A 27,820-nucleotide genomic window follows, 5' to 3' on the forward strand; every position below is an offset into this window, starting at 1 on the left:
GGAAGGAGGTTATATGTTGATCCTTGTAATTGGTTCCCCCTTTCCACCGCACCCTCCCTCTCCCCTCCCGGTATCACTACTCTCAGCACTGGTGCTGAAGGGATCATCTGTCCTGGATTCCCTGTGTTTCCAGTTCCTGTCTGTACCAGTGTACATGCTCTGGTCTAGCCAGATTTGTAAGGTAGAATTGGGATCATGATAGTGAGGGTGGGGGAGGAAGCATTTAGGAACTAGAGGAAGTTGTATGTTTCATCGGTGCTAGACTGCACCCTGACTGGCTCGTCTCCTCCACGCTACCTCATTCAACAAATCTTTATTGGGTATCTATAGTGTCAAAGTTGCCATGCTTTGGGCTGCCAAATACAAGGTTAGAAATTTGAACAACCAGCTGCTCTACAGGAGAAAGATGAGGCTGTCTCCTTTTGTAAAGATTATAGTCTCAAAACCCCAAAGGGATCCAGCAACACCACTATTAGGTATGTACCCTAAAAAAATAAAAGACACAACATGAATGGAGTTGTACTCTCCCATGTTGATAGCAGCACAGTTCACAATAGTGAGAAACTGGAAGCAGCCCAGATGCCCAACAGGGGAAGAATGGATAAAGAAACTATGGTACATGCAAACATTGGAATACCGTGCATCCCTAAAAAACAATGACGAAAGCATGAAACACCTCATAATGTAAAAGGACTTGGAAACCATTGTGCCAACTGAGGTAAGTCAAGCACAAAAGGGACAAGTATTGTATGAATGCACTACTATAAGAAGAAACACCAACTTACAGGAACCAAATCTTGAACAGAAGGATAGAAGGCTACCTATCGGCCATGAACCACACATCATCAACCATACACAAGAGCCAACGTGTATCCCCACAGTGTCTGGGGTCACACCGTCAATAAGGGGGAATTGGGTTATGACTATCCACTTGAGGCTATACAATATAGAAACAAGATTGGAGCAAATCACTACCACCCCACCACCATCCCCCACACAGAGGAATGGAAGGAGAAGCTGTCTGTAAATTCAAGCCAGAACCACTGTGGGACCACCTATAATGGGGTGGAGATGCTGGTAGTTCTGTTGGTGAGTATGGTGGGTGACTGGGGAGAACTAACCACACAGCGTAAATGGATGCTAACCATTGAGTATAAGGAACCCAGGGGGGTGTGTTAGTCTGGGTTGACTAGAGAAATAAATCCAGAGACATTCATATGTGCATAAGAGAGAGCCTACTATCAAAGAGTAATTGTATATCAAGAAAACATCCCAGTCCCGATCAAGTCCAAAAGTTCGATAGTAGCCCATAAGTCTGATATTAACCCATGAATTCCTCTTCAGACTCATGCAACACATGCAATGATGCCAAATGCAGGAAGATCACAGGGGAAAAGTTTTGTGGATCTGGTGGCAGTGGAAGCATCTCCACGTGGCTCGTCCAGCTCTCTAAGTGTCTCAACAGCAGGAAAGGGAAGGCAGAGAGAGTAGGTCTGGCTTCCAGTAAGCCATTTATCTCCCTTGTGCCTCCAAATGAGGACATCAAGCTGTGACCCCAGTGACAGGCTAAACCCACCCCTGCACTCTATGCCCTCACGATGACAGGAGATTATGTAACTACCACAGGAGACAATCGGCCAGATTTTAGGTACCTGGGTAGACACTACGAATTCGTTTCTACCCAACCTTTGGTGAGCTACACCGTGGACTAGGCATCAGGATGATCACGGACGCTGAACTGGCAGGGCACAATGCAAGAGCTATCCCAGAAAGACTTAACATAGAGGCCCCGCTGAATGAACACTACCGCGACACTGCCTGCACCCTTGGACTGAGGGCTGGGGTACTGGGATGGGAGAGGAAGCAGAGAGTAGCTGCCCCAGGATTGTGCAAGTCGCAGTAGTTGGTCCTCAGGGGGAATCCCCGGCTCGGTGGGAATCCAGTGGAAGGGGACCCAGGATCACCATAAATGTAGTGCCTCAGTGTCCACTCTGCCGTGACTCTAACAGGGATCTACATTTGGGGGAGTTGGCCCATTACGACATCCCACTGGCATCAACCCCCATATTGGCATCAACAGATCCCAAACGAATGAAAGATCGAACTGTAGGATAAAAACGTGTGGGCTGCGGCTCTAGGTGAAAGTGTACTCACATGGACTCCTCATACTGATAGTGCTTGGGGTGCTGGGTCTGGGAACACTGGTGATGACAATAGTGCGATTGATATATATCCCAGGGGGATGATGGACAATGCTGTACTTCTTGGTTTATATGGGTGTTTTGCATTCCTGCTTTTAGCTTGCTTTTTTGGTGATTTTGTTTGTTTGTTTTGTTTTTTTGCTTTTTCCGTGTGTGTGTTCCCGTTGTTGGGTTGCTGATTGGCTTATGACTTCTGTTGGTGCAGTTGATATTATAGGGTATGATTCTTTCATATTAAGACTGCCAAAGTAAGCCTAAAATATGCAAGCCCCATGGACAAGAAGATGGAGTCTGCTCCTACTTAACTCTAGCCCCGATTCAAGAACACTTAATTCTGATAACATGGTCCTGCTCCATTCTCACCTTCATGAAAGGATCACTGAAGATAAGGGCGCCACAGCAAAGTGTGGTGAAGAAAGCAGATGGTGCCTGGCTATCAATCGGATAATATCTGGGGTCTTAAAAGCTTATATTCACACAAGCAGCCATCTAGGTGAGGAGTCAACTAAGTCAACACTGAAGAAGCACACCAGCTTGTGTGGTCCAAAGAAGACAATTACAATTTTTTAATATGGTGAAGGGAAAAGTATCAGAGCTAAAATCTGAATACCCAAATTATAGAAGACTATGGAGAGCAATGGGAACCCAAATCCCATCTGCAGAGTATCTGGTCAACCGAGCCGCTGGCAGATCCGCTGTAGCCACAGGCCAGAGTTTTGAACAACAACCTTGCTGTCAGGCAGAGACCATTCTGAATATGCTGAATTGAACTCGATACCTGGCCAAGTGACCGCCCTATAGACCCGACCTGTGTTGGTTCTGTGTGCAAGTATCTCTTACTTGTTCCATGAGATAAATTTCTTTCCTGGCTTTTGGAAAGTTGATGAGGGTCTTTTCTTTCTTTCTTTTTTTTTTTTTAATTTTATTTATTTTTATTTTATTTTATTTTTTAATTTTTTTATTTTCACAATTTATTGGGGCTGATACAATTGGTCTTTTCTTTCTTACTGTTTGTATTTTGGTCCTTATATTATCATTATTTTATCCTCTTTCCCCTTTATAATTTGTATATTTTAAATTAATTAATTTCCAAAAACCACTTTACTGGGAGCTGGTACAGATACCATATCATTCCATAGTTCAGTCACACCAAGCAGTATTGTACAATTGCTACCACAATCAGTTTCAAAACATTCTCTTCCTCCTTGAACTCCTTGACATCAGCTCCCTTTTACTCCCGATAATACTCTGCCTCCCCTCCCCACTGCCGCCCCACCGCCTCAACTGTTCCCCCTAGAAACCCTTATTCTATTTGCTGACGACTCTATAGGTCCATCAGTCCTGGGTTTCATAGACTAGAGGGGATGGTGTATGGTTCACTGGCACCAGAAAGGCTCTCTACCAGGCTCTCTGTCCACCCTGGTCAGCAGACTGGATGCCCTGCAAGCCTGAGCTTGTGCCTGTCCATCCTGTTGCTTATTCCTACAGCAGTGGACTCATACAGTATTGGCCCATTTGTGACTGACTAACTTCACGCAGCATAGCGTCTTCCAGATCCCTTCATGTCTTGAGGTGTTTCATAGTTTCATCGCTATTGTTTAGGGATATGTAGCATTCCACTGTGTGTATGTACCAGAGTTTTTTTATCCAATCTTCTGATACGAATTCAGGCTATTTCCAACTTGTTGCTCTTGTGAACTGTGCTGCAGTGAGCATGGGGAGCAAACGTCTGTGTGTGATCTGTTTCTTATTTCTTTGGGGGATATGCCCAGTCATGGTATTGCTGAGTCATTTGGTATTTCTGTTGCTGTTTGTTTTAGGAATCGTTTTCCATAGAGGCTGAACGTACTTACAAGTTATTAGCAGTGGATTAGAGTTCCAATCTCCCCTCGGGCTCCAGTTGTGTTATGGTGTCTCATGTTATGGTATCCAGTGTTATGGTATCTCATGGTTGTTGGGTTTTTTAATCATTTTATGGGGGCTCGTACAACTCTTATCACAATCCATATATACACATCTATGGTGTCAAGCACATTTGTACATATGTTGCCATCATCATTTTCAAAACATTTTTATTCTACTTGAGTCTTTAGTATCAGCTTATTTTTCTCCCCCTCCCCAACCCTCCCTTCCTCATGAACCTTTGATAATTTATAAATTATTATTAATTTTTCATGTTTACATTGACTGCTGCTGTCTTCCTTCACCTACTTTTCTGTTGTCCGTCTCCCTGGGAATGGGGTTATATGACTATCATTGTGATCGGTTCCCCCTTACCTCCCCCCACCTTCCCCTTATCCACCTGGTATCAATACTCTCATTATTGGTCCTGAGGGATTTATCTGTCCAGGATTCCCTGTGTTGCCAGCTCTTATTTGCACCAGTGTACATGGTTTGGTCTAGCCAGATTTGTAAGATAGAATTGGGGTCATGATAGTGGTGGTGCGGGAGCATTAAAGAACTAGAGGTAAGTTGTATGTTTCATCATTGCTGTACTGCACCCTGACTGTCTCATCACTTCCTTGTGACCCTTCTGTAAGGGGATGTTCAATTATCTACATATGGGCTTTGGGTCTCCACTCTGCGCTCCCCCTCATTCACATTGATAAGATTTTTTTGTTCTGGGTCTTTGTTGCTTGATACCTGATTCCTTTGACAGCTTGTGTGGTCACACAGGCTGGTATGCTTCTTCCATGTGGGCTTTGTTATTTCTCAGCTAGATGGCTGCTTGTTTATCTTAAAGCCTTTAAGACCCCAGATGCTATAACTTTTGATAGCCGGGCACCATCAGCTTTCTTCACCACATTTGCTTATGTACCCATTTTATCTTCAGCCATCTTGTCAGGGAAGGTGAGCATTACAGAATGCTGGTTATTAGAATAAAGTGTTCTTGAATTGAGGGAGTACTCAAGTAGAGGCCCAGTGTCCATCTGCTACCTTACTACTTAACATATAAATGTATTTCCATAGATCTACTTCTCTGTTATATAAAAATATATTTACATATGCACTTGTATTTAGACCTCTATAAATGTGTTTTGCCTCCTAGTTCTTGCCTCTATTTCCTTTTACTTCCTTCTTGTTCCACTATAATGTTCAGCCTTCATTCGGGTTTCAGTAATTCCTCTTGGCTACATTGCCCTTGATCAAGCCACACCAGGCATCTTAATCCCTTTTCACTATTGATTTTAGATCCCTTGTTTCCTTGTCCCTGGGTATATTGACACCTCTCTTCTTTTCCCCCTGTCTTCCCCTCTCCCGTGGCCCCCCAGAACCATTGGTCCCATTGTTTTCTCCTTCAGATTGTTTATCCCGCCTATCTTATCTAGATAGACATGCTCTATCTATCTATCTATCTATCTATTTATTATCATTTTATTGGGGGCTCTTACAGCTCTTATAATGATCCATACATGAGTAGTTTCGATCACATTTGTGCATCTTTTGCCATCATTTTCTTTCTACTTGAGCCCTTGGTATCAGTTCCTTTTTTCTTTCCCCCATCCTTCCACCTTCATGAACCCTTGATAAATTATAAATTATTGTTATTTCCATATCTTATACCACGCGTCCTCAAACTTTTTAACAGGCGGCCCATTCACTGTCCCTCAGACTGTTGGAGGGCTGGACTATAGTTTTAAAAAATACTATGAACAAATTTCTATGGGCCTGGATGAGTCAGCTGCTAAGCAGGACAGGCAGCGGTAGCAAAACACCCAGCGGGCCAGATAAATGTCCTTGGCGGGCCGCATGTGGCCCACAGGCTGTAGTTTGAGGACCCCTGTCTTATACCATGTGCTGTTTTCCTTCACCCACCTTTTTGTTGTTCGTCCCCCTGGCATGGTGGGGGGAGTGGGAAGTTATATATTGATCATTAGGATCTGTTCACCCTTTCTCCCTCATTATTTTATCATTACCTTATTTAAAAAATGGTTTTTATTGTTTCTGTTGGGTTTCCCAGTTTGTGACCCACAGGAGGAGTGGATGCATAGTGATTAATAACTGATACAAGGGTTGATAGAGAATGCAGGGATGGGAGAGGGTGATAGGGAGGGAAGGGGGATATCAGCAGGGAAAAGGAAGATGAACTGACTCTGATTGTACAACTCATTTTAAAGGTGATTTAACCATGGTGGGGGATATTTTAAAATTGTTGTGATGATTATGCAATTCTCCTTGATATGATTTAATTATTGATGTGCACGCTATGTAAATTATTTGTCAATAAAACTGTTAAAAGAAATAAAACCCAAGGGACAATTCTCCTCTGCTGTATTGGGTAGCTGTGAGTCAGAATCAAGTCTCTGGTTCTGGTTTAGGGGGGAGCGTTTGACTGTCCTGTTGCACGAGCATGAGTTAGCGTGCCCTCCCCGGCAGCAGGACTGGTTGGGGACAGACTGTCCGCCAGAGGACTCCCGGAGGCACAGTAGTTAAACACTTAACAGCTTGGCCCGTTGGTGGTCAGATCTCACCAGCTGCTCTGAGGAAGAAAAGTCTGCTTCTGGGATGGCCGTGGGAACCCTAGGAGACAGTGCCACTCCGTTCTATAGGCTCGAAATGAGTTGGAATAATCTAGAAGGCAACAGACTTTTGTTTTTGTTGTATGTCAGCAGATCCTGGGTGGCACAAATTACTAAGCACTCAGCTCAGCTACTAATGGAAAAAGGCTTAACAATGCAAATACAGGCTGAGTAACCCGATGGACCACAGTTCTGACACACACGGAGTCGCCATGAGCCAGAGTAAACTTGACAGGAACTGACCATATGCCGGACACTTTTCTAAGTTCTAGGGCTCAGGGGTATAAAACTACAAGCATGTCCCTCAAGCATGTTTCCTCTTTGTCCGAGGCTTCATTTTCTAATATATAAAGTTTGGGGCGATTTTATAAGAAACTGGTTCTGAACTTGACCAAGCATCAGAAAAGGTCGCAGGGTCTTATTCACCTCCAGAGTGCCTGATTCAGTTCTGCGGGGAAGCCTGAGAATTGGCAATTTTAGTAAGTTCTCTGGTGATACTGCTGCTGCTGGTTCTGAGACTACACTTTAATAACCACTGCTAAAACGTGATAGTAAGATCACTCTGGGATCCCCAGTATCTAGGCAATGCTTCGCATAGAACTGGCACTCAGTAGATGGTATTCAGTTTCACAAATGTCTGTTAAATAAATGCAGGTCGACTACGGATGTGTGGAAGCTATTTGTGCACTTTATACATGTTGGTTATTATTTCTTTTTCATTCTGCGTCCATGTGAAAAGATACTTAATGAAACTCCACTGTAAGTTCTCCCTAGTGCTCATATTTAATAATTGGATAATGATGAATGAAATAAGCTATCCTCATTACATGCATGAGTGAGACATTTGAGATTAAATTAATAATATTTATAGTAATGAAAGTAAACTGATGTTGCTAAAACCAAAACTAAATTCACTGTCATCAAGTTGATCACGACTGTCGGTGAACCTACAGAGCAAGTAGAACAGCCCCTGTGGGTTTCCGAAATTGTAACTCTTTACAGGAGTTCTCATCTTTCTCCTGCAAGTGGCTGCTGGTTTTGAACTGCTGACCTTGAAGTTCGCAGCCTAAGGAGTAGCCATTAAGCCACCAGGACTCCTCTGACCTTATTTAACAGAGGCATATAGATATATAATGTTAAGAGGTCCTTCATTGGGCACATCACCTGTAGATATTTCATGTTGTATGAACAAGCTGTTTCATGTTCAAATGTCCTCAATAATAACATTATGACTAAAATTTACTACTAGAAGTTACTGTGTTGGACAGGGTTCTCTAGAGAGACAAACCACATTGCTAGCAATTATATATAAATATATTTATAAAGATAGATATATAATACAAGAAATGAACCATTAAATTATATACAGATAGATAATACAAGAAATTAACAGTTAAATTATATAGCAGTGAGACACTAGCAGTCCTTTAAGGCTTGAGAGCCGCCAGTTGCCAGTCCCCTTCTGTAGAGAGAGCTGGGCTATATATCTCCAGGCAGCAAACTGCAAGGCAGGTCCCCAACTGTCATCAACTGTCGGTCCCCAGCTCCAGAGATGAACATTCCAATCGTGTGGGCTTAAAGGGACCTCAACTTACAGCGACACAGTCCGCAGGCTAGGCATCCCACAGGTAGTGTACCCCTTTAAACTGAGGCACAGAACAAGCAAGGTGAGGCTCACCGAGCCATTTATCCCTCTGCCCTTCAGTTAATCCTACTTGTGTTTATCGGCCAGGCTGGCACAATAAACTATCACAGTTACCAAACGAACAAAGTAGAAAGTAAAACCATCTTTACACATTTGCCAGTAATTTACATTTTTAGAACGCTATTTACAGTTTGGTATATTTAAAGGGATTTGTAAAATAAAATTAAGTGTAACTGTGCAATTACTTATTTTATCACAATAAATGGAGAAAAGGTTGAAGTTGTAAAGCAAGCATTTATCTTATTTGGGTCAGCTACACCTATAGGAACAGCAGTCAGTAAGTCAAACATATTACATTGGGCAAAAGATCTCTTTAAGTGTTAAAAAAAACAACCAAGGATGATATTTTGAGGGTTAAGAAGATGTGTCTGACCCAAGCCTTAATATTTTCAATGACCTACTATGCGTAGAAAAGCCAGACAATGAATAAGGGTGACCGTAGAAGAATGCATGTCTTTGCATCGTGACGTTGGCAATATCCGACACACGATAGACTTCCAGAAGAGCAAACGAATCTGTGTTGGAAGGAAGAGCCAGAATGCTTCTTAGAAGGAAGGATGGAAACCTTATCAGAAGGGACCAGTTCCCAAAGTAGAGTGTCAGAGAGAAAGAGAAAGACCTTCCTTCAGTGAGCTAGACCGTGGTTCCAGCAGACTCAAACACAGCGTGATTGTGAGCAGGGCGCAGGGCCAGGCAGAGCTTCGTTCTGTCGCAGCCATGCATTGCTGCGAGTCAGTACTGCCTCGATGGCGTCTAACAACAATTCTGAGTTGTAGATCTGATTCTCTATTAACACACACATAGGAAAGTAGAAAGAAAAACTGATTTCCCACACAACAGATGACCCTCCTAACCCTCGTGAGCTGCCTTATAAATTCAGATGTAGGGATTTCACAGAAAGCCACCAACACCATGAAAACCACAGGAGTACCCAAGACCCTGGTCTGTAGTGTGCATGCTTAACTTCCAAACAAATGGGATAATGATTGTGCATGTGCGTTGCCCATTATTTACTAACAAGCAGACATTTCGAGATCAGCATTCTTATGATTTAGATTTCTGATCAAATGTGTAGATCTGTCATAAGATTTAAAATTTTCCAGTTCTTTGGCCTATTTCTTTCATTTTTGAGGAAAGTTTCTGTGAGATACAGATTTTTTTTCCTTTGAGTTCGTAAGTTTTCTTTTGTAATCAGGTATATATTTTAATTCTTTGTACCTTTCTTCTCATCTTGACATATAATTATGTCAAATTAGACATATAATTTTAGTTAAGTAGGCAATTAAAATTATTTAGGTCTGTATTTTTAAGAAAAATATGACAAGGAAATAGTACGGCTTCCACGAAATACTACAAATTACCTTATAATTATCAGAAAGTTGAAGATTTATTTTAAAATAATGATAAATTTATTCTCCACAGGAGTTATCAAACAAGAAATTTGGCGTTAGAGTAACTTTTAAAATTAATAGTCCATCGATTTAAACTAGATGTTACATGAGGACAGAGAGCTTGACATTGCCTTCCTGTTGGGCCCTTCGTGCCTCTGAAAGACATGGAAGAAAGGAATCAGGAAGCAGGACTCTCATTGTGATGTCAATGCTATTTGAAAACAGGACACTTGATGAGATAGTTGCCCGAGATCTTTTAAAATAGGATATTGACATCCATGTACTTCATTAAGGAACAGCTAATTTTCCATTCATTCATTCATCTAGAATATTTCTGAGGGTCTTTTAGTCGCGCTATGCAGAAGAGAAAGACCTGGCAGTCAGCTTCGGTAAAGCTTAAAGCCTGGGAAACCCTCTTGTGAGCAGGTCTGTGTCTGGAAGGTCACTGTGAGTCAGAGACCACCCAGGCAATTGGTTGGTAAGTCCTGCCCGACCTTTTCTAGAAGCCAGAGATACAGGAGATGATTTTTAAAATGGACATAGTCCTTGGCCTCATGCTACTGATGGGGGAGTGGAGAGGTTGGATATTATTTACATGAACCCTCCAACCAACCAGTGTATGAAGGAGGGTACATGGGGCTTTGATGAAAAGATGATAAGAATCTATAACCATGTCTGTCAGCCTTTAAAAACACACACAATTCTAAGGCAATATCTGAATAGGTGTGGGAGTTAAGTGCTATAGCAGGGGTTATTGGCAGAGATAATTCTATGTTAAATCCATCTCTATGACAGGAAAGAAGGAAACGGTGTAAAGGGAGTGGTATAAACTGAGGTTTCAAACTTAGGTAGAGGCCAAACTATGTAGAATCTAGATTCTAGATCCTTAGGCAATGGAAAGCCTTTGTAGGATTTTTGTTTCCTTGTTTTGTTTTTCGGGAAAGGTGGAGTAGAGGGAAGAATGTGCCAGGATCACACGTGCATTTGGAAAGTATTTCCCTTTGTAATGTGAAGAATCGCTTGAAAGGGGGTTAGAATGGATTGTTTTACCAAAAGTAGCAGTGTGAGAGATGGTGATACAGCTTGGACTAAAGCGATGGTGATAGAAATATAGAGAAACAGTATCAAAAATATATTCAGGAAGTAAAATTACTAAGACTGGTGATGGACTGTATGTGAGATTATGGGAAGAGGAAAATGATGGCAGGATGACTTCTAGTTTTTAGAACTAAATAGATGTTTGAAACCACTAGCCGCTGCACTGGGGAAGATAGAGTTTTCTATTCCTATAAAGAGTGACAGTCTCCAAAACTCGCAGGGCCAGTTCTACTCTGTCCTGTAGGGTTACCATGAGCTGGCATCAACTCAGTGGCAGTGAGTTTGGGTTTGGTTTTAGAGTAGGTTTGGGGAAGAAGAGTTATTTAAGAGCGTGTTAAGTTTGAAGTTATTTTTTTGAAATTTTTAGATTATTATTCACTTTATTTACTTGTTTAAAGTATAGTAAAAGTATTCTTTCTAAAGTAAATTTAGTTAAGTTGCATCTTTTTTATTTTTAAAAATCATTTTATTGGGAGCTCTTACAGCCCTTATAACAATCCGTACATCAATTGTATCAAACACATTATAAATATGTTGCCTTTATCATTTTCAAAGCATTTTCTTTCTACATGAACCCTTGATATCAGCTCCTCTTTTTTCCCTCCCTTCCCCACCCTCCCGCCCTCGTGAACCCTTGGTAAATTATAAATTATTATTTTCATATCTTACACTATCTACTGTCTCCCTTCACCCATATTTATGTTGTTCAACCCCTAAGTTTGAAGTTATTTCAAGGATCTGAGAAAACCAGAGGAGCTGTCAAGATTTAGAGGCGTGTGCAGTGATGTTGGCACAAAAGTCGAACCAAGCCTTGAAGAATTTTGGTATTTGGAAAGGACTAGTCAAAAGCATACTGAACGCTGCTCAGAGGTTGAGTTCTACGAGAACAGAAAAACATTTGCTGGAACTAACAGGTGTGCTCTAAGTGAGAAATATTCTGGGAGAGTCATACAGAGGAAGCCAAGTTAAAGGAGGAGGTGAGTGAGTGCAGGTGGCAATGGTGGCAGCGACAGCGTAGCTCAGGGCAGGGTTGGAGAGCACAAGGCGAGTTTGATAACAAAGCAGTTCATTCACAGACTGAGATGCACATAGAGTGCCGCTCACTGAGTTCTAGCTCTTGGACAGGATTGCATAAACGCGACTAATCCAGATCGAGAAGGCTCTCAGCGCCCCTCGTTCCATCAGGTACCTTTCCAGTCAATACATACCTGCCCCAGAATACCACTTCCAACTTCCCTGTTCTAGAATTTCACAGAAATTGAATTATGTCGGTTGTAACTTATTATGACATCCATGTTTTGTGAGTTTTCTCCCTCTTGATCATCTTAACAATTTATTCATCTTTTTAAAGAACCATTTTTTGTTTTCTCTATCTCTTTATGGCATTGAATTCTTACATTCTTTTGCCAACTGTGGGTTTGCTTTTTTTTTTTTTAATGGCTCTGAAAGTGAAAGCTTAAGTCTTTATTCATTTGTAAAACAAACATTTAAAGCTGAAATTTTCCTCACAGGTTATTCTATAACTAATTTTTAAAAATTAGTTAATCTTTATTCATTTAAATTTTTGATTGAGCCCTTAATATCTGCTGCTCATTTCCCCCTCCCTCCCCACTCCCTTCTACCTCATGAACCCTTCATCATTCATAAATTATTATTTTTTTTGTCATATATTACACTGTCCAACGTCTCCCCCCGCCTTCTTCTCTGTTGTCCCTCCCCCAGGGAGGAGGCTGTACGTGGATTCTTGTAATCAGTTCCCCCTTTCTACCCCACATTCTCTCCACCCTCCAGGCATCGCCACTCTCACCACTGGTCCTGAAGGGGTCATCTGTCCTGGATTCCCTGTGTTTCCAGTTCCATCCTCTGGTCTAGCCAGGCCAGATTTGTAAGGTAGAATTGGGATCATGAAATTTTAGATAATTTAACATTTATTGATATGTAAATGACCTACAATAAGCTACACATATTCAAAGTGACACAACCACCAAAATAATGAAAGTGCACATACCCCCTCCCCAAAGTTTCTGCATGCCATGGGTTATAATCCACGACTTTCTCCCATTCCCATTGCAAGGAAGCTTTCATTTGGTGCAGTGTTATATTTATAGAATCATACCCCCATTTTCTATGTGACTTCCTTCACTCCGTATAACTATTTTGACCTTGAGTATATCCCATCTGAATTTCAAGAACTTCTCAAGAAGAGATTTGACATATTGAACAGTGACAAAAGACCTGGTGAACTGTGGGAGGACATCAAGAACACCATTCACAAATAAAGCAAAAGATCATTAAAAAGACAGGAAAGACAGAAAAGATCAAAGTGGTTGTTAGAACAGAAACCTGCTTGTAATGGTAGCGTAGCTAAGGCAAATGGAAGAAATGACGGAATCAAAAGAGCTGAACAGAACATTTCAAAGGGCAGCTCAAGGAGATGGTCAAATATTATACTGAAATGTGCAGACTTAGAAAATCAAAAGGGAAGAACATGCTTAGCATAGCTGACACTGAAAGAAAGAGAAATGGAAGCACGAGTTACAAAATTGAAAGATTCTATGGACAAAATATTGAGTATGCAGCAAGCACCCAAAGACAATGGAAAGGATACATTGAGTCACTATCAAAAAGAAAGTCAACATTCCATTGCAGGAGGTAGCATATGATTAAGAATCAATTGTGCTGAAGGAAGAAATTCAAGTTGCATTGAAAGCATTAGCCAAACAGAAGGCTTCAGGCCTTGATCGAAGACCAACTGAAACATTTCAACAAGCCGAGGAAGCACTGCAAGCACTCACTGTCTCTGCCAAGAAATTTGGAGCACAGCTACTTGACCAACTGACTGGAAGAGATCCATATTTGTGCCCATGCCAAAGAAAGGCGATCCAACAGAATGCCCAAAACTATAGAACAGTATCACTGCTATCACACGTAGTAAAATTTTGCTGAAGATCATCCAGCAGTGGTTGCAGAAGTACATGGACAGGGAGCCGCCTTCTGACTCAGTTCAGAAGAGGATGTGGAACAAGGGATTTCATTGTTGATGTCTGATGTGTCTTGGCTGAAAGCAGATACCAGAAGGATGTTTACTTGTATTTTACTGACTAGCCACAGGTATTTGACAGTGTGTGTGAATAACCCTGAGAAGAATGGGAATTCCAGAACACTTCCTTATGCTCATGAGGAACTTGTACATGGCCCAAGAGGCAGTGTGTAAACAGAAAAAGGGAATACGGCATGACTTAAAATCAGGAAAGATGTGTGGCAGGGTTGTGTCCTCTCACCAGACTTAAACAATCTGTATACTGAGAAAATCACCAGTGAAGCTAGCTTATATAAAGAAAAATTTGTCGTCAGGAATGGAGGAAGGCTTATTAACAACATGCAATATGCAGGTGACACAATTTTACTGGCTGAAAGCGAGGAGGACTTGAAGCACTTGCTGATGAAGATCAAGGATTGAAGCCTGTATGAGTTACAATTCAGTGTAGAGAAGACCAAAATCCTCACAACTGGGCCAATAGGTAACATCATGATAAATTGAGAAAAGGATGAAGTTATCAAGAATTTTGTTTTGCTTGCAACGTGCATGGAAGCAGCAGCCAGGAGACCAGAAGATATATTGCACTAGGGAAATCTGCTGCACAAGCTCTCTTTAAAATATTGAAAAGCATGATTACTACTTTGAGGACTGAGGTGTGCCTGACCCAAGCCAGGGTATTTTCTTTTGCCCATCCACGCCCCCACCCTGCCCCTTCCCCAAGCCATGGCAGTTTCACTTGGCTTCATATGCCTGTGCAAGTTGGAACATTGAATAAGGGAGACTGAAGAATTAGTGCATTGTGAACTGTGGTGCTGGAGCTGAATATTGAAAGTGCCACAGACTGTAAAAGGACAACCTGACCTCTCTTGGGAGAAGTATGGCCGGAGTGCTCCTTAAAGGCAAAGGGGGTGAGACGTAGTCTTACATACTTTGGACATGTTGCCAGGAGGGACCAATCCTGGCAAAGGACATATGTTTTGTAAAGTAGAGGGGTGGTGAAAAAGAGAAAGGCCCTCAAGTAGATGGATGGACATAGCTGCAACAATGGGCTGAGGCATAGGAACAGTGGGGTGGGCAGAAGACCGGGCAGTGTTTTGTTCTGTTGTGCAAAAGGGCACTGTGGGCCAGAGCCAACTCGATGGTACCTAAAAATAACAACCACCCTCATCTTCTGTGACTTCTTTCCCTCAACTATTTTGAGAGTTATTCAATGTGTTGTGTGCTAAAAATAGTTCATTTCCTTCCATGTTACCCATCAACCAGAGCCCGGGTGCACAGTGGTTAAAGTCCTCAGCTGCTAACCAGAAAGTTGTCCATTTAAGCCTGCCAGCCACTTTGGTAACAATTTAAAGCATTAGATATTCAGTGGGGCAGTTCTGTTCTGTCCTAGAGGGTCGCTATGAGTTGGAATCAACAGGAGTGGATATCAATGTGCCAAAATTTGTTCCTCACATTCACCTATGGTGGACATCAGGGTTGTTTCCAGTTTGGGGGTATGACAAAGCTGCCATGAGCATTTATGCATACATCTTTGTGTGGGCATCTGGTTTCATTTATCTTGGTTAAAATACTTAGCAGTCGTGTCTACTTTTATGATGGATGCATGTTCAATTTATGTTCCCGTCGGCTTTGTTTCAGAGTTTTAGTTCTACATCCCCATGAACACTTGATATAGGCAATCATTTGCACTTTAACTGTTCTGGTGGGTACATAAGGACATTTTATGTAGTTTCAAAATTTCATTTCCCTAAGAAGTTCTGGTGGTCCGATGGTAACCGAAAGATTTACAGTTCCAACCCACCCACCCCACAGTTCCAATACCATAAAAATTACAACCTAACAACTTTTATGGGACAATTCTACCATTTCATATAGGGTTCGCTGTGAGTTGGAATTGATGCTGCTCATGGTGAATGATGTTGAGCATCTTTTCACGTGTTTTTGTGACTTGCCATCTGGATATATGCTTGATGATGTGTCTTTAAAGATCTTTGTTCATTAAGAATGTTTTTAGTGAACTTTATGTTTTAGTAAAATTTTAGATTTGTAGCTTTTAGTACATTCAGTTCTCATAAACTACCTCGTTTCCCCTATAATTACCAGTGATATCTACAGTAGTATATTTAGTATTATTGATGAATTATTTTATACTAAATAAAGACTATACTTTATCCAGGGTTCTCTGGTTTCTACCTCATTTTGTTCATTGTAGAAATTAGGTTGCCTTATTAGAAATTAGATGCAATATATCCTAGCTAGATGTCCTTTGTTGGGCAAAATTTGCATTCCACTTCGTTGGCTTGACTTTTATATTTGTAACACTCTTTAGAAGTGCAAAATTTAGAAATTTTATGAAGTCCAACGTATTGATTTTTTCTAAAAAATAATTTGTCTTTTTGGTGCCCTATTTTAAAATTCCTTGCCACACCTGTTATCACTAAGCATTCTGGCGGCACAGTAGCTAAAGAGCCTGGCTGCTAAACCAATGTCAGAGGCTCGAGCCCCTGAGCCATTTGCTGGGGCAAAAGAGGCAGTCTGCTTCCACACAGATTTATAACCTTGGGAATTCTATAGGTCGTTCTGCTCGCTCAATAAGCTATGATCAACTCAGTGAAAGTGGGCTTGGTGATTTTCTTAATGTCACCAAGATGTGTTCTTATAGAAGTTGCATAGCTTAGCTTTTAATACTCAGGTGAGTTTTTGTGTTTCATCAGTGGTTCATGTTTGCATGTCTCAGTATTTGCTTAAAAGATTTCGCATTTGAATTACTGACCTCTGATATGGATGACCATGTCTGTGCATAAAATGACTTCTTCCTTTTATTTCTGAGTATTTAAGATGTTTGTTTGTTTGTTTTCATTGTACTGGCTGGAACTTTCAGAACATTGACGAATGCATGAGCTGAAAAGAGTGGAAATCTTTGCCTCCTTCCCAAAGACAGGGCCAGGAATTAAATCATTTTGTCATGAAATATCTTGGCTGTAGGGGTTCCTACCTCGCCTTCATACCTTTGCAGAAGTCCCTTTTTGTCTTAGTTTAGTGATGTTGTCAGGAATAGATGTTTTCTGTCGAATGCTTTTTCTGTATTGAAATTACTTTGTTTTCTCTTTCTGGAGAACATGGTGGTAGCTATGAGTCAGAATTTGTTCAATGGCAGTGAATTTAAATTTTAACATTAATTGATTTTCAAATGTTAAGCCCCACGGGTGTATCACTGGAGAAAAAGATGAGACTTTCTACTCCCACATAATCCCAGAAACTCACAAGGGCAGTCTGTTCTGCCCTCTAGGGTCACTAGGAGTCGGGATTGATTTGATGGCAGTGAGTTTTTGTTTGGGGGCTGTATCATTATTCTTTTTGTTTATTATTGGATTTGATTTCCTAACATGATTTTTTGTATCTATGTTCATATGGAGGTCTAGTCTGTAGTTTTCTTAGAAAATCCTTTTCTAAAGCAGCATGACGCTCCTTTCTTAAATAAGCTGAACACCCTCATCACAATTTTTCTGGAAAAGATTCCGCCCCCCCTATCATTTTATTGGGGGCTCTTATAACATTCCATACATCAATTGTATCAAGCATATTTGTACATGTTGCCATCATCATTTCCAAGACATGTGCCAGTTGAGCCTTTGATATAAGCCCCTTTTCTCCACCCTCCTGTATCTTTGATCAATTATACATTGTTACTATTATTTCTTATCTTACACTGTCCTTTGTTTCCCTTCACCCACATTCCCATTATTCATCTACTTCGCAGGGGGGTGAGAGGGGTTCTGTATATCCAATCTTGTGATGGGTTCCTTTTCTCACCCTTCCCCCTCCCTGACCACCCTACTACTTACCCTCATGATATCACTACTGCCATTACTGTTCCTGAAGGGTGTGTATCTCATGAATTCCCTGTGTTGAGAGGTCTTACTTGTACCAATGTGTGTTCTACAGTCTAGCCAGATCTGTAAGGTAGAACTGCGTCATAGTAGTGGGGGAGAGGAACTACTCAGGAACTAGAGGGATGATGTGTGATTCATCGGTGCTATACCATACCTTGGTTGAACATTCCTTATACCACTACTGTGGGAGGGGTTGGGTGGATATCCAGTTTATCTACAGGTGGGTTTTGGATCTCTATTCCAACCCCCCTCTTTTCCATTGATATAGTTTTTTTGGATCTTTTGATACCTGTTGCTTGATCCCAATCGACACCTCATGATCACACAGGCTGGTGTGCTTCTTCCATGTGGGATTATTTCTGGAAAAGATTTTGATATTAATTCTTCCTTAAATGTTTAGTAGTGGAAAGTAAAAGGAAATGGAGGAAGGAACTGGGTGACAAAGGGTGTTTATAGAGGTCTAAATATTGGCATGCACATATGTAAATATATTTATATAGGAGGGTGGGGAAATAGATCTACGTGCATGTAGGTTTAGTATTAAGGCAGCAGATGGACATTGGGCCTCCACCCAAGTACTTACTCAATACAAGAACACATTGTTCTATTAAATTGGCATTCCATGATACATACCTTCCTGACACAATTGCTGAAGAAAAATGTGTGCATAAGCAAATGTGAAGAAAGCTAATGGTGCCCGGCTATCAAAAGATATAGCATCTGGGGTCTTAAAGGCTTGAAGATAAACAAGAGGCCATCTAGCTGAGAAGCATCAAAGCCCACATGGAAGAAGAACACCAGCCTGTCTGACCACAAGGTGAGGTGTAGAAGGGACCAGTTACCAGACATCAAAGAACTAAAAATCATATCAGTGGGTGCACACCTCCCTGATACAATCAATGAAGACAAACGTGTACATAAGCAAAGGTGGTGAAGAAAGCTGATGGTGCCCGGCTATCAAAAGAGATAGTGTCTGGGGTCTTAAAGGCTTGAAGATAAACAAGCGGCCATCTAGCTCAGAAGCAACAAAGCCCACAAGGAAGAAGCACACCAGCCTGTGTGACCACACAAGCTGTCGAAGGAATCAGGTATCAGGCACCAAAGACCCAGAACAAAAAATCTTATCAATTTGAATGATAGGTAACGCAGAGTAGAGACCCAAAGTCCATATGTAGATAATTGGACATCCCCTTACAGAAGGGTCACAAGGAAGTGATGAGCCAATCAGGGTGCAGCATAGCAATGGTGAAACATACAACTTTCCTCTAGTTCTTTAATGCTTCCTCCCTATTACTATCATGATCCCAATTCTACCTTACAAACCTGGCTAGACCAGAGGATGTATATTGGTACAGATAGCAACTGGAAACACAGGGAATCCAGGACAGATGACCCCCTTCAGGACCAGTGGTGAGAGTGACGATGCCTGGAAGGTGGATAGAATATGGGGTGGAAAGGGGGAACCGATTACAAGAATCTACGTATGGCCTTCTCCCCGGGGGATGGACAGCAGAGAAGAGGGTGGGGGGAGACGTTGGACAGTGTAATATATGAAAAAATAATAATTTATGAATTATGAAGGGTTCATGAGGGAGGGGGACTGGAGAGGGAGGGGGGAAAATGAGGAGCCAATATTAAGGGCTCAAGTAGAAGGCAAATAATATTTTGAGAATGACGATGGCAAAAATGTACATATGTGGTTGATACAATGGATGTATGTATGGATTGTGATAAGAATTGTTCGAGCCCCAATAAAATGATTTTTTAAATCTGTAAAACAAAAAAAAGTTTAGTAGAATTCACAAGTGAAGCCATCAGAGCCTCACATTTTCGTGTGGAAGGATTTTCAACTTCCATTTTGTTCACAGATAAAGAAGTATTCATATATCAATTATTTTAAATAGGTTTTCTATAAAATAACATATATATATCTGTAAAGATATATTTTCTATTCTTTAATATATGTGTATGCAGACTACCTGAAAGCTTCCTATATCCTTTCTTAAAGTAATAGATCTTCCTGTACTTAATTTCTATTGACCAGTCTTAAAGTTCACCATTTCTTTTTCTGTAATGTCCAAAATTACTGCAGAGTTCATCCAGTTAAAGCTAACCAACTTTACAGTCTTCATGCCTAGAAATTGCTACTGAGAGCTTCATACTACAGCTTCTTGGCTTGCATGGTGTGTTAGGCCGGGCTGACTAGAGAAAACAAATCCAATGACAGTCCTATACATGTAAGAAAGAACTTTATGTCAAGTAATTGTACATCGAATAAACATCCCAACCCCATCTAACTCAATTCAGTAAGGCTGATCCTAGTCCTTAAGTCCCTATTCAAACTCACACAGCCACAAGCATGATGCAGGAAGATCGCAGGTCGGTGGGTGCAGAGTCTTGAGGCTCTAACCCAGAACCCTCCTTATGAGAAGGCCACGCCCACAAGGAGGCACTATCAAGCTGTGTTCTGAATGACAGGCTAGGACTCCACCCCTATACTTTTATATATCAAGTTGACATGAAATTATGTAACTACCACACACGGTGTCTTGGGAGTCTCTCCCTGAATATGCAATGTAAGTGTGTGAGAGTTGAGAGAAATAGGAATGGAGACATGAGGGCTCCTTGTTCTGAGGCTCCCTTCTTTAAGCACTCTGAAAGCTGCCCTCAGGCTCCTCAGTTCAGTAAAACCTAACTTGCTTGGTATCTATCCCTTATGTGCCCATGAACTGGAAAGTGCTTTCGGGGAGAAACAAGCTGAATGTGATCTTAACTAGTGTGTCTCTTCTTTCAAGAGTCATATCCCCTCTAGTTTCTGCTTACTGTGCATTATTTATGCCTTCAGATACATTTTCCATCTTTTGTCCAGAGTTTCTGTTTGTTTTGTTAGGAGAGATGGTTCAGTGCAAGCTACTCTGCCACTACTGGGGCTAGGACTGAATTAACTTATTTTTAAAATGGGATTGAACTGAGAATGATTAGAAGTTATCAGAGTTCTAATAATTCATAAATGCAACTAAACTTTTATCTGCAATTAAAATGATTCCATTTTCAAAGTAACGATGATAGTTTTTATAATTCTTCCCTTAAAGACTGTACGCTAGAAAAAAGCAAATATGGTGGATTTTTTTTCTTTTGTAGGATATAACAAATGAAGAACAGAAAATAATTGAAAGTTTAAAATCAGAAAACAAAAAACTAGAAAAACAAAAAGGAGAGTTAATGATAGGGTTCAAGAAACAATTAAAATTAATTGATGTTTTAAAAAGGCAGAAGGTGAGTATATCCTTTAAAAAAAGTTTGGATCATAAGCATGTAGATTGTTTTACAAAAATATTTAGCATTTTTCACTTGAGATGTCTAATTTTTATTTTTTCTTTTATTTTTTATCTTTAAGCACATGATTTCCAACATAAAATACATTATATGTGCACAAGGAGACATTTAAGATGTATATATAAGATCATATATATATTTTTTCATGCAAATAAAACTTTAACATGGAAAATGGGCTGAAAATGCAGTAGGAATCCTCCTCAATTAAAGGAGTACCATATTCAAGAATGACGATTCCCCTAGGGGACTGTGGGCCTCCTGAAACCCTGTAGACATTCCGAGCCACCGTTGCTCATTTCTCTATATGGGGGTCGGGGGGGCACTTCCCCTGTTTTGTAAAGGCTAGGTGTTATTACTGAATTTTATTTAAAGGCAAGAGTCAGTGCCACTATTGGATACACAGGCTTTTCATAGGCTGATCCAGAGTATCATTAGCATGTCCATGTAAACCTGTTTACTGGCCCTGGGGATCACATTTCTACAACAGACCTTGTTGAAAATTTGAATCGCTCTACACACAGTTGTTTTGTGGTCTAAATACTAAATGAGACAATTTTTTAACAGATGCATATTGAAGCTGCCAAGATGCTGTCTTTCACTGAAGAGGAATTTATGAAGGCATTAGAATGGGGAAATTCATAAACCATCTACTAAAATTAGTGTTTTGGAAGATAACTGATAGTATGTGATGGTTATCTGTTTCATTTAATTTGAACAAATTAATTTTCACTCTTTATAACTAATGACAGTATTTAATAATTAAAAATAATTTCTGAGATTTCCTTATTTGGATTTGAGACAAACAAAACTAATTTATAATTACTTAAGAGAGGAAGGATTTTGTAAAATACAGCAATAAAAATCAAAATTTTTGATTCTTTCTTTGAACTATCCTTTAAAAAAAACATTTTCATATCTTCCCTTTTATAAAATATTTTGTTATAGTCAAGTCTAGTTTATAAATGATAATTTATGTGAGAAAATTTTTGTTTTATGTTGTTATTGACAAGTGTTTTTTTAAATAAGTGTGTTAAATAATAAAGAGCTTTGAAATGTTTTACACTATTTCCTATTCTTTTCCCTTAATAGTACACACAAAAAGGTCTTTAAAGTCAAGTCAGGGAAATAAAGTTCTCAAGAAAAAGAGCAATACAGAGAAAGGACAGTGTACTTTGGGGCTGGGGCTCTTTTATATTAGTCAAGGTGAATGTACCGTCTCAAGGAGTGGAGATGCAGACAAAACGCTGAACAGTGGGAGTTGATATGGCAATGTTACTGTCCTGAGTCTGGCTTACAGTCTGTTTTCACATGCACACACACACACACACACGCATAGTATATGGGACACTGATAGTGGTTAAATGCTTGGCTGCTGAAGAAAAGATAAATGGTTCGAACCCACCAGCTGCTCCATGGGAGAGAGATGTGGCAGTCTGCTTTTGTGACCCTGGGAACCCTGAGGTCATTCTCCTACAGGGCCACTCTGAGTTGGAAGAGCTGGAATTGACTCAGTGGCAATAGGTCTATGTGACATCCTGTAATATGCCAATTTAGGTCTTCATATGTCAGAATAAAAGTAACACAGTTTGACTAAAAGCAATGATTTTTGTTGCTACAAAATTTATTCAGCATTGTTTTATTACATTTTTTCCTTACAGCTAACAATTTAAAAATTATGGTGATATTTTAGACAATACAGATTCCTAGAGTCACCAAACTAAAAAACAAAAGTTATGCTGACATCTAGTGGTAACATTCAAAAGTATCTTGGCTTGACCAAATCTTGATGATCTCATTTCTCTTCATCAGCTTCACTCCTTTTCTGATAGGCTTTCCTAAACTCTTCACCAAGCATATCAATATCATCCTCGTTTTTGAATACTCCCTACAAGAAAAATACTTTGTAGGTTACTTTTGAATGCCAAAATAGTTCACTAAATGCGTTCAAAACTAACAAATTCATAGATACAAGTTATCCCCAAACTAAGACAATCTATTCACTGAATATATGGAATTTTTAAATAAAAAAGAATCAACATTTTCTAAAATTTATGACTTTAATATACTGAATGTTCTTAGGCTGATGTGGTTTCTTGATTTCTCCACTCCAGTTGGAGGAACAATAATAGGAATCTAGGTTCTGCTACTTTTCTATCACAATTACTACTGGTTGGATTGGCTGGGCGGGAATTGAACCTTTGTATTGCCCATCTTTGTCTTGAAACTGCCCAACCGTGTGATGAGATAGAGGGGGCAGGGCCTAGGGCTGAGGGCCTGAGCTGGGGAGGAATTATGCATGAGACAGGCTCCACAGGCCTCAGTTCTGTGGCTATTCAGAAAACAAGTCAAAGCTGCTTGGAAGAATCGAGGTTTGAAATTAAACCATTTAAACAAATCTCTGAAGTTCTTCACTCTCTTGTCCCTTGTATGGCAAAGTGCTCTTTAAGATAAATCTAAATATATTTATTTTGCCTTCTAAAGCATTAAAACAGGTTAGGTCATTTCGAACCCTTGAGACCTAAGGATACTGCCGTCATGAAGAGATCACTGAAGACATGGGTGCTATATCAAAGTGTGGTGAAGAAATCAGACGGTGCTTGGCTACCAAAAAGATAGTGCTTGCCTTCACACAAGCAGCCATCTAAGTTAGGTGTCAGCTAAGGCCACATGGACGCAGCACACCGGCCTGTGATATCCAAGGATTGTAAACAATGAAATCCAAGACCGTAGGAGGGAACTGTTTTAGAGTTTAAATTCTGAGTGTCCCGTTTTCAGAAGGCTATGGGTGGTGGTGCAGTTTCAAAAGCATTTGCAGGGTCCCCATCAGTCAAGCTTCTCATGAATCCCTCTGACCACTGGCCAGCGATGTGACTGGGCTTCCTATCACTAGAAAGTGGATTCATACAGCAGCAGTCGGTTAAAATCTAACACCTTTTCATTTGTTCTCCCTTTTGACTCATTTTAAATGTCCCGGTTTTGCTTTCTTTTATATTGAGGTATTTCTATGTTATGTTGGTATTGTTGTTGGGTGTCTTTTTGTTTTTCCTTTTGTACATTTTTCTTTACATAAATTCCAGGATAAGTAAATCTACAGAGACAGTAATTGTTTCTTGGCGGGGGAAGTTGGGAGCTAATAATAATGAGCCCCAAAATGAAGAAAATATTCTAAAATTGGTGATGGTTGTATACAACTCTTTTTTCCTTTCTCTACAATTATTCCTCAAAAATATCGAAATCCCCAGACTCTCCCAGAATTTTATTATTCTAGTTTATTACACATGGCCTTTACCATCAATATACCATTTCATACTCAGCGATCATCTAACAAATTAGACTATCAGGTCCTTGTGGAGAGGCAATAATTACGCATGTATTTCTAAATGTGTGGGCTTGTCTCTGGCCAAAACACAAAATATGATTCTCTGGTTGAATGAAATATCAAATCGCATGACTTTCCTATCTGCAGAATAATGATTTTGTTTGTGGCCTTGAAAAAAAATCATTTTAGAGATACAAGTATGCATGAACATGTGTTATTTTCTGTAAAAAACACACTGAGTAATAACATAACCTCTTACTGTAGAACAAATCTTGGACTCAATTCAAATGAGTGTCTTTTATAGGTGCTATCAATTACAGCAGTCTCATATTAATCATCTTTGGTATACAAAAGATCAAAATGGCTCTAGGATAGTTTGTTTTCTATCTAAAGGCTTCTTATGCAGAAAGGGAAGGGGAAGAAAACCTCTAAATTTGAAATTCAGTAAACCTAGCTTCAATGTTTACTGTGTGCCAAACCAATGCTCTCACTTTGGAGATATTTAAATGGGTCCTGAGTGGGTCAAAACTGAGGTTAAGAGCCCTCTGACCTTTAGTTACAGAACAAGAAGTGAGCAACCCAGGACCTCTGACATCCTACACCTCTGAAGGTTTTCGGTATGGAAGGTCGGGAGGGTCACACCTGAAGTCAGACTTACTTTAGGAAGATATCCTAGTAGCTGTGTAGCATGTGCTTTGAGAAGCTTTAGTCGTTCCTCTTCAATGATTGTATTAATACACCCTTGTCGCCTTTGCTGCAGCCGCCATTCCTCCAGTTCACGTTCCTGGAAATGCACATCAAACTTCCTCAATTTTCACAAAAGATATTCATCTTTCAAGAAATTGTCAAGTGAGATTATTTGCACAATGAAGTAAATGACAAAATCAATTAACCGAATGGTAATACTTTCAAAAGTGACTGCCAGCTATTAGCGAATCAATCCCTACTCCTGGTGTCTCCATGGCTGGTAGAGTAGGCCCATGCTCCACAAGGCCTTCACCGGACTGTCAGGCTTTTCTTTCATCCCTGGTGCCTGTGGGTGGATCCAGCCATCAGCCTTCTGAAAGAAGCCAGTTGTACTACCCGGGAAGCCTTCAAAAGATACTAGACAGATAACAAATTTTTTCCTTTAACTTCACTATTCCTTTAAAGTTACAAGAACATTATGTGACTTATATTTTAGGTAGGCAATTATGTAATCTCAGGAACAAAACTTATTACCATACAATAAATGTTGAAAAGCATTTTTCTAATCCAACAAATATTTATTGAATGTTTATCATATGCCAAATGCTTAAGACAGCTTACAATGTAAAATAAGTGTTTCTGGATAAAACAGGACATAAAAGAACAGAACTGAAAAATCATGACAGAAACAGATCTAGAGGATAAATATTTTTCTCATATGTATTACATATAAAGACTGGACATTAGCACATGAATAGAATCACAGTCTCTAGCAGGAGAGCCAGCATTTCTCAAGAAAGAGTTCTGAGTATTCTGCGGATAACCACACCAAAACCCTCATGTCATCAGTGACATTAAAAAAAAAAAAGTCCACTGCCATCAAGCTGATTCTAACTCATAGTAACCCTATAGCCAGTTTCCAAAGCTGTGAAATAACATTTTTACAGAAAATTGGAACTTAACAGTATGTTCAAATGAGTCACCCCTAAACCCAAACCAAACCTGCTGCTGTCACATGGGTCCTAAAAATGGCATCGTGCGTTACAGAATGGAACAGCCTCATCAGGTGTTCTTGACTAACTATTATGGAAGCAGATGGACAGGCCTCGTTATGGCACCACCAACATTTAATCTATACATAATCAAGCACAAAATGTTTGAGCCCCGCCCCCTGCAGAGACCATCTGCATTAAAGTTCAACTCGATGGCACGCAGTACATTAAAAAGGCTTGTGCAACTGACTAGTTCTACAGCAGTCATTCCATCTTCAGAGACAACGGCATGAACAGAAGAAGGTAATACTTTATGGTTCCAAATCAGGACAGGTGTGCATCAGGGTTTCATCCTATTCGGCTTACAATCTGTGTGCTGAACGAATCAGCAGAGAAGCTGGATTCTATGAAGACGAATGTGGTGTCAGGATTCGAGGAAGGCTTATTAACATCTGCGATGAGCAGATGAAAAAACCTTGCTGCTGAAAGTGAGGAGGACTTGGAAGTACTTGCTGATGAAGATCAAGGATTTCAGCCTTCAGTTTGGATTACAACTCAATATAAAGAAGACCAAAATCCTCACAAGTGGCCCCATAAGTAATAACATGAAGAAAGGACACAAGAATCGAGAACTACTGACTAATATCCCTAATGAACATTGATACAAAAATTCTTAAAGGAAATAGAGGAAAGAACCAAGAGGCACGGGATATTTACAGAGGTCTAAATACAGGCATGTACGTGTGTGTGTGTGTGTGTGTGTGTGTGTAAAGTGAGGGGACTAGAACTATGTACTCATATCTATATGTTAAGAATTAATATTGCAGATTGACATTGGCCTCGACTCAAGCACACCCTTAATATAAGAACACTTTGTTCTAACAATCCGGCATTCTGTGATGCTCACCTTCCCGACACAATCGCTGAAGACAAAGCGGTGCATAAACAAATGTGGTGAAGAAAGCTGATGGTGCCCAGCTATAAAAAGATATAGCATCTGGGGTCTTAAAGGCTTGAAGATAAACAAGCAGTCATCTGGCTCAGAAGCAACAAAGCCCACATGGAAGAACACACCAGCCTGTGTGATAATGTGTCAATGGGAACAGGTATCAGGCATCAAAGATCCAGAACAAAAAATCAATGATGTGAATGAGGGAGAAGCAAGCCAGAGTGGAGACCCAAAGCCCATCTGTAGACAATTGGACACCCCCTCACAGAAGGGTCACAGGGAAAAGATGAACCACTAGAGAACCGACAAAACAAACAACTTTCTTCTAGTTCTTTAATGCCCCCCCACTATCATGACCCCAATTCTACCTTACAAACCCAGCTAGACCAGAGCATGTACACTGGTACAGAGATGAACAAGAAACACAGGGAATCCAGGACAGATGAACCCCTCAGGCCCAATAATGAGAGTAGTGATACCAGGAGGGGTAGGGGGAAGGTAGGGAGAGAAATGGGGAACCAATTATAATGATCGACATAAAACTCCCCCCCCCCCAGGGGCACAAACAACAGAAAAGTGGGTAAAGGGAGACCATGGTTGGTGTTAAGATTAAAAAAAGATACATTATTAAGGGTTCATGAGGGAGGGAGGGAGGGTCTGCGTGAGAGGGAAAAAATGAGCTGATACTA

General features: G+C 40.4%; 2 protein-coding genes across 2 annotated transcripts in view; one reads left to right on the top strand and one right to left on the bottom strand.

Annotated features, from left to right (window-relative positions):
- Positions 1 to 22,157, top strand: part of TEX9 (testis expressed 9) — a 44,880-nt gene extending 22,723 nt beyond the window's left edge. Inside the window, exons 11-12 of the mRNA XM_075530732.1 lie at positions 20,990 to 21,124; positions 21,749 to 22,157. Coding sequence (XP_075386847.1) covers positions 20,990 to 21,124; positions 21,749 to 21,826 — 213 coding nt within the window. The 3' untranslated portion in view covers positions 21,827 to 22,157. The remainder of the gene's footprint in view (positions 1 to 20,989; positions 21,125 to 21,748) is intronic.
- A 646-nt stretch (positions 22,158 to 22,803) lies between these two features.
- MNS1 (meiosis specific nuclear structural 1) overlaps positions 22,804 to 27,820 on the bottom strand; it is a 34,162-nt gene continuing 29,145 nt past the window's right edge. Inside the window, exons 9-10 of the mRNA XM_075531557.1 lie at positions 25,162 to 25,287; positions 22,804 to 23,069 (exon numbers count right to left, since the gene is read on the bottom strand). Of these exons, the coding sequence (XP_075387672.1) occupies positions 22,977 to 23,069; positions 25,162 to 25,287 (219 nt within the window). The 3' untranslated portion in view covers positions 22,804 to 22,976. The remainder of the gene's footprint in view (positions 23,070 to 25,161; positions 25,288 to 27,820) is intronic.

This window comes from Tenrec ecaudatus, chromosome 14 (assembly GCF_050624435.1).
Source record: "Tenrec ecaudatus isolate mTenEca1 chromosome 14, mTenEca1.hap1, whole genome shotgun sequence".
Lineage (NCBI taxonomy): Eukaryota > Metazoa > Chordata > Mammalia > Afrosoricida > Tenrecidae > Tenrec > Tenrec ecaudatus.